The 7,254-nt window shown below is 41.7% G+C and overlaps 1 protein-coding gene across 4 annotated transcripts in view; it reads left to right on the top strand.

The window, feature by feature from the left end:
* The first annotated feature begins 252 nt into the window (after positions 1-252).
* The window catches only part of VTI1A (vesicle transport through interaction with t-SNAREs 1A), a 258,892-nt gene continuing 251,890 nt past the window's right edge, over positions 253-7,254 (top strand). For all 4 annotated transcript variants that reach the window (XM_039554080.1, XM_039554078.1, XM_039554082.1 and 1 more), the window contains exons 1-2: positions 253-428; positions 7,042-7,100. In XM_039554080.1, the coding sequence (XP_039410014.1) occupies positions 335-428; positions 7,042-7,100 (153 nt within the window). In that variant the 5' untranslated portion in view covers positions 253-334. The remainder of the gene's footprint in view (positions 429-7,041; positions 7,101-7,254) is intronic.

Genomic DNA, 7,254 nt, shown 5'->3' with positions numbered 1-7,254 from the left:
GGGAAACAGCGGCTCTCCGGTAGTGCCGCAGCCGCGTTCCTCCGCCCCTGTAGGTTACGAGGCGGGGCGTGAGGGGCTGCGGAGCGGGAGTGACCCGTCGCCGCCGTCTCTCCTCGGTACCTGCGGTGCAGGGCGATTCCGCGCGCCAAGACCGCCTAGGGGTTGTCGGGACGGCCACGAGGGGCCGGGCCGTGCCGGTTAAAGCACCTGAGTTTCGCCGGAACCTGTGGCGAGGCGCCCGGGGGCGGGGTGGGGGACGCGTTTTGGGGTGGCAGAACACGGAAGCACCGCCGTCCGGAGCGGGGCCCCCGGCACCGGCAGCGCCGTCGCCGCGATGTCCTCCGACTTCGAGAGCTACGAGCAGGACTTCGCCGTGCTCACGGCAGAGATCACGGGCCGCATCGGGAAGGTGCCGAAACTGGTAGGAGGTGAGCGGCTGCTCTGCGACCCCGCGGCGCTCGCTCCGCAGGCCCGGCCGGCTCGTCTGTGAGAGCCGCTCCAGCTCCCAGCGATGAGCGCGCGGGGCGGCGGCGGGAGGGGCCGGCGTGTTTTTCCTGAGGTCTCAGCGTCTCCTCGCTCCTTACGCAGCAGAATCACCTCCCTGCCCTGGGTCTGTCCCAGCGGCGAGTTGTCTCTCGCAATGTGTTAGGCATACTCTGACAGAATAGTTGTTTGCTGGTCACCTGTAGGGATCAGCTCTTCCCTTCTGCCCTGCACTGTGGCCACGCGAAGTTACGCCAGTGCACCTGCAGGGCTGGGCAGAGCTGGGGGAGATGTTCCCTGTGCCGGCATTGCTGCTGCATCCTCTTTATTGTGATCATGCCACAGCATCACTAATGGAAATCAAGTCTTTCTCCTGTGGCACAGACAGATTTTGTGCATGACTTAATCTGAATCAGTATTTTTGCTGCCTAGTGTTCATACATTTGATTTGGATAATTGACTGTGGTGACTCACATGCAAGAGCAGATGCAAAGAAATCAGTGTTTATTTACTTTAATGTGTTTGTCAGTAGCCTGCAGCGTTCATGGTCTAATTCATAATGTATCCCTGCAGTAGAGTCAATATTGTCTGTAAGAGTAGAAAGATAAAAATTATAATCTCATTAATCAGCCCATCTGAATCTTCCAGCACATAGGAATTGGTGCCCCAGTACAGGCCTCTGAGTGTGAGATGGAGGGAAGCTGACATTCGTGGTTTTCTCCTCTGTTTCTCTTGTAGCTCAGCTTAATGCCTCTTCTGTTTCCAGCTCATTTAATACTTCTGCCTCTGCTTCTTATGCATATTTCCAGAAGGTTTGGGGTACTTAACCATAGGAGTGGATAGTGTATAAGAAGGAAATAAACACGTGCTAATGGTGTACTTTTCCATATGACTAAAGGAAAAGGTATCATGCATTCAGGACCAAAGAATAACATCCTACTTTTAGAGTGGGAAATGCATCATGAAGTGATGAAGTAGTGACTCTAAACAGGATTTGAGGTAGGTGGTCAATTAAAATGTGCCATCTCAGGGGATTTTAAATAAAAATCTTTCTGAGTCTGGAAGGTTATGTCCAATTCTAATCTTAGCAAGTTAGAAAGTCTTCTGAAAAATTAAGGTTCAGTTCCATGGTTAAAAGAAACTGTCTTTTCTTTGGTTTAACAAAGATGTTTTACTCTTGATTTTAACAGCAAGGGCACAGGGAGATAATTCAGTCAGAAGCTGCAGCTGAGATAGAAAGATTTGTCTGTTTTCTATCGGAAACTTACAAAACGGAGAAGAGAGAGAATCAGAGTTCCTGCGATTGAATTTTAGAACTGGTGTAATTTAATCTGCTCAGAAATTATATTTAACCTGTAAATGGGCACTGGAGCAATTTACTGAGAGGATGCAGGGAATCCCTCACAAAGGCTTCTTCACTTTTGAACAATAAATTGAAGGACTTCTGGTAGGAACAGGGAAACATCATAAATACACTACTGGCTCATCTTCTGAAAATCAATAATGCTAGACTTACTTATAGGAAAAGAGAGATTTAATTCCCTAATTGTAAAGATTAGAGATTCGAGTTCCTAATTGTATAGATTTTGGAAGTCATCAGAGTCTGTTCAATAGTAGGAAGAATATTCTGCATAATAGTAGTGGATTTCCATAATCCTCTCTTTGAATCAGTCTCCCTTATTCACTTAGGAGCTTAAATACAAGACGTTTAAAGAGTATTGGCTTAAACAGTGACATAGCCTAGAAGCAGCAGGCTTTGAAATCATCACTGGTTTATGTGACCATTAGAAGGTTACTTTTTTTTATAGAATTTGCCATCTTTTCAGAGAAGACAGAATTCATGTTCCCTGCATGACCTATAACGTGGTACAGGGCTAAACGGAGTCAAGATAAGACAAGAGTTAATTTTTTTTAATTTTCCATATTATTCAGTATTTCAGTATTTTTTTCAGTATTTCAGGTTGGTCATATGTGGTTTGGACTGACTTGCATTATAGCTGCTTCTTGCACTATACATTTATGGCTTAGGTATTGCTTTTGTTTCCAGGGCTGTCCTGTTTTTCATCAGAAAAAACATTTTCTGTGTCTTCAAAACAAAACTGTAGTCTTAGCTAACAGAGGCATTTGGCCACCTAGAAAAAAAAATCTCTGATTATGCTGAACACTTCAATCAGAAATATTTTAAATACACATTTTTCCCTTGTTTCTTAATAGGAATATTTGCAAGATCTTTGCCTCTTCATCACCAGAAGTTCCAGTTAGTTCTTGTGGCGATGTCTGGGAGAGCCTCAAAAAGAGGATAATGAGGTGGGAGGGGAACTTGAGGTGACAGTTTTCAGCAGCAGTGATTTGAGAGAGATTGCTGATGGCCTTCTTCCTCCACGCTGGAAGAAGCAGGATGAAAGGTGTAAGGACTTGTGCTGCACTGCATAATAAAGTGAGATCTCCTGAAGTCTAGTGACTGGTTATTGCCCTCTGCTGCCCAAGATGGACCCGCTGTAATGGAGAAATACTGGTTTATTGGTTTTGGAACATTTCTGCGTTCCGTGTTGTCAGGACATGATGCTGGCTTGTGCTCTAGGAGGATGATGGCTCAACACACAATCCTGTTGTCACAAATGCATAAATAGTTCAGCGAGAAATGTAACAAAGGCTCTCTGATACTACAGAAACAATAAGCAGCAGGGACAGTAGAACACCTGGGAAGAAATGTCTTCTGTTGTTGGGGCAGACATCACCTGGAGGATTAAAGAAAGTTATAAATAGAGAAATGGCTTTTAAATAGATTTTCTGTGATGCTGCTGCAGGTCTTTGAAGAATGAAAATAATTGACTGATGTGTTTTATTAATGTTCCTTGGTGTTTCAGAGAAACATCTGTCTTGTGATTTGACCAAAAATTCATACAAATTTTGATTGCTTGATATGAAAGAGAGTTTTATCGGCACAAATGGTGATACTTAGTCTATTCCCAGCACAGTAGCCTCTGGGCTATGATGGTTTTGGACTAGAGTGCTGCCATTATTCTGATACTTGATAGCTGCGTTTTCTACTGGGCAATCAAAACGCTGTGTTTCATTTGCTAACAGGTTTAGCTGAAGAAAGCCCCACCTCTGATTTTCTGTTGTACTCCTGTACTGAAGTTTACTGTCTCAGTTTAAGGTCTGGCTCATTATGTTATGCCTCTTGAACTCAGTTTTATAACCCAAAGAGAGAAATGCATGTATTGTTCCATTTATCTCTGCTGTTGGACAGTAACTTCTGGCAGTGGTGAACATGTAACCACCTGAGCAAGCACAGCAACATCTGCAAGTGGTCTGTGAACTGAAGCCCTTTGTTACTCAGTCTCTTCCTCAGCATGTACTAATAAAAAGAAGCAACTCCACAAGCAGTGGGACTACTCAGTCTTGATCCAGGTTTTTTTAATCTCTTTGTTGGCTGTGAGATCAAACCAGTGCTATGTTATCTTTCTTACCTTGTAGGCAGATTCCCACCTTTCTGTAAGTGCTGTACTTTGAGAGACAAAGAAGGTGTCTAATGCCAGGGCAAAGCTGAAAGAACTGGGGAAAATATAGTGAAAGCTTGTTTCTTTTAAGAAAGTGATACAACCATGTGTACAAATAGAGAACAGATTTCTTTGCAATCCTACACAGAGGAAAAACCTCCTTTTGTTTCCATTCTTTATCCATAGTTTGTCAATTTCACCACTTAAATTATACAACCTACTTGGAATATTTTTTGGAGACATTCTGTCTAGCAATGTAGGGAAAAAATTAAATTTAGATATATTTGATGGAGCACTGTTTTTTATTTTCTCTAAAGGATATTTGAATTCTCAATCAAGACAAAATGTTATAGAACACCTTTTTCTTCATTTCCTGTGGAACTTTATTTAAGGAAATGATTGAGTAGGCAGGTTGACAACTGCTAAGTCACAGTGGACTGATACAGTTAGTTATATGAGCATCTTTAATTAGACTGTAACTTGTTTGTCCTGATCTGCTTGATTAGTGCCTAACTTCTCTTACCCAAAAGAAGTCCCTCAGATCTCACTTTCAGTCCCTGAGCTAGTCATCCTGTGGGTATTGTGCCTCACTTCTTATGGGGTTCTGGCTGTGAAATAAGTTGTTTCCTTTGCTTGACCATTGAAGTAAAAGTAAAGCTGATAAGAAATGCTTTGAAAACCATGATTGCATGGTATTGTGTGCCCTAGAGGATCAACAGTTGCAACAAGTTCAGCTGCTCTCCTGGAAGTCTGTGAAGATGCTGCTCCAGAGCTGCAGTGCCAGGATGTTGCCTCGTGCCTGTTCACACATCTGTATTTGAAGGAAAAACAAAGGCAGTTGTCCTGGTCACCATCTGGGTGATTATGTATCTGGTTCAATGGTAAAATCTGACATTGGGTTAAAATTTAATTAAACCGTTGGAGATCATTTGAATACCCCTCCTCCCTCCTAATTTTATGGGAGCAGTTTTAGCCAGACCTTCTTGTGTACTAATGAGTTTTCCCTACAAAGGGTCTGTAGCTTAATTTCTCTGTGGATCAGTAAGATCTTACTGGCCAGTGGAGTGCTGAGTAGTTCTTGTAACCACAAGTACAAGCAGAATTTATTCAGCATGAAATACCTTCCACAAGCCCCCAGCTTTATATCCCTAAATTTCAGGTTACTAAATGCATATGGAAATTGTGATCCAGTACAACTCAGGGCAGTGCTGCAATTGCTACAGTACATTTATTTTCTGCTGGTATATTTTAAAATTTTATTTCAGCTTCAATAAAATGGTATTACGTGTTTCATACCTTCCATTGTTTTTATTTTTATCCATTGTCATCTTTCTAACTTCCAAATGAAGGAAGGAACAGAGGTGTTTTGGGATAGGAGAATAGAAATGTGGGGGGGGGAAAAGTGGCAGATTTCTTACATTTTTCTTTTGTTAGGAAGATAAATCACTAAATTTTCTGGCCTGGGTGCCATCATGAGAACCTGGTGGGGAATTAATGGAAGACATTGTTTGCGGAAAACTAAAAGTGCTACACAGAAAATATTTCCTGCATCTTCTGCTGTAGTAGAATCCACCAGACGTGGCAGTGTGAATTCCAGATTTGCAGGAAAGATGGTCCTGAGCCTGATCCTCTCTGCAGGCAGAGCTCCAGTGTACATAACTGAGGAAGGACAGACTGTGATGTTCCTGTGTCCTTAAATGAGAGTGTAGAGTATTTTAGGTGAATGAGAAGATAGATGAGTAGGCATTTCAGCCTGTGAAAAGCTGAATTATGTTCCTTTCATAAAGTGGTCCCCTCTTGAAATTCAGTGGCTTGTGGAATGCAGAGATCAAAGGAGATCATCGGATAGTCCCTTTTGGTCTTTAATGTGTCAGTTCCAGGATGCAAAGAGATCATGTGGAAGAGAAACAAGGGGATTCAAACTTAAAAACAAAGCTGTGAAGTTTAGAGATACATGAATAAGTCTTGTGCCAACCTATACTTATCCATCGTGACCTCTGGGGAGCTGTGACTGGAGACACTTCTGTGACATTCACTTTTTATCTGCTTCATCAGGCAAACCACCAGTACAGATGTCTCATGATACTCATGGTTTCGAACAAACAGTTTGTATGTTCAGAGTTTTGTTATTACCTTCATTGAGACTGAGTGCATTTGGAGTCTGAAGGCTGGAAGATGTGATGGTAGGATTGAAACCCTTGAATACCCACAGTAATGAAGGAATGCGGGACTTTTTATTATCCAGTGTCTGAATATTTCTCAGTCCCCTTTCATGCTGTAACAAACCAAGTTGTGAAGCAATTGGAATGTTTGTGATGATGTGACACTGAATCTGAGCTCTCAGTTCATCCTGGATTCTCTGCCTGCAAATGGATGGTTGGAGGAAGGTCAAAAGTCAGTCTCTGTAGCTGGGACATAGCCTTGCTGGGGAACCTGGCAGATGGTGATTGCTATGTATAGCTTAAAACTTACTTGAATTTTAAAAAATTTTCATATTTATTACTGATTTCCATTTTTACTGCTACTAGACGACAACGGTTTTCTTGTAGTTCCTGTGGCATTTCATTTTGTATCTGTTGAAGCAAAAGAATTCTAGACCCAGCATAGAAATAGGGGAATAGAAACACCATTTTTCTTCAGAACCTGAATTAATTTTAATTGGAATGCTTGGTTTTGTGCATCTCACATTTTGCAAATGAGTAAGTTAAGCCTTTGTTCTTAAATGATTTTTTTTTTAATTTAGTGTATGTATGTGCCTTCTCATGCGTTTGTACACACCAGCAAGTGCCTGCTGAGGCATAACTCCTACAGCTGCAGCAGCTGTAAGTGCTTTCCTAACTTGCAAATGCTGCATAACAGAGCAGAAGATTCCAAGGATTCGCCAGTCTTTTTTTCCCTTTTTTAATTACTGATGTGCATATCACCATGTGTGAGGATGTCACACAGAAAAAATCTCAAGTCTGTTTTAGCTGATACATACAATCTTTTGAAATGTTATGTATTTCTTTCATGGTAAGAGCACAATTATATTGGTATTTTCACAATTCTCTTTCAGATGAGAAGAAGCAGATGGTTGCAAATGTTGAGAAACAGCTCGAAGAAGCGAGGGAACTGGTATGTTCTGGCTTTTCATATTTTAACTGCAAATTCCTAGCAAAAATAATAGGATCATTGATAGTAACATGCCCTAAAAATACTTACCAATGATATATTAGAAAATAAAATAATATTCTTGAAATAGTTCTTATTTGAGGATATGAAATACAAG

This window comes from Corvus cornix, chromosome 6 (assembly GCF_000738735.6).
Source record: "Corvus cornix cornix isolate S_Up_H32 chromosome 6, ASM73873v5, whole genome shotgun sequence".
NCBI classification, from domain to species: Eukaryota; Metazoa; Chordata; class Aves; order Passeriformes; family Corvidae; genus Corvus; species Corvus cornix.
The sequence above is the reverse complement of the archived record's forward strand: the minus strand, read 5'-3'. Positions and strand labels throughout refer to the sequence as shown.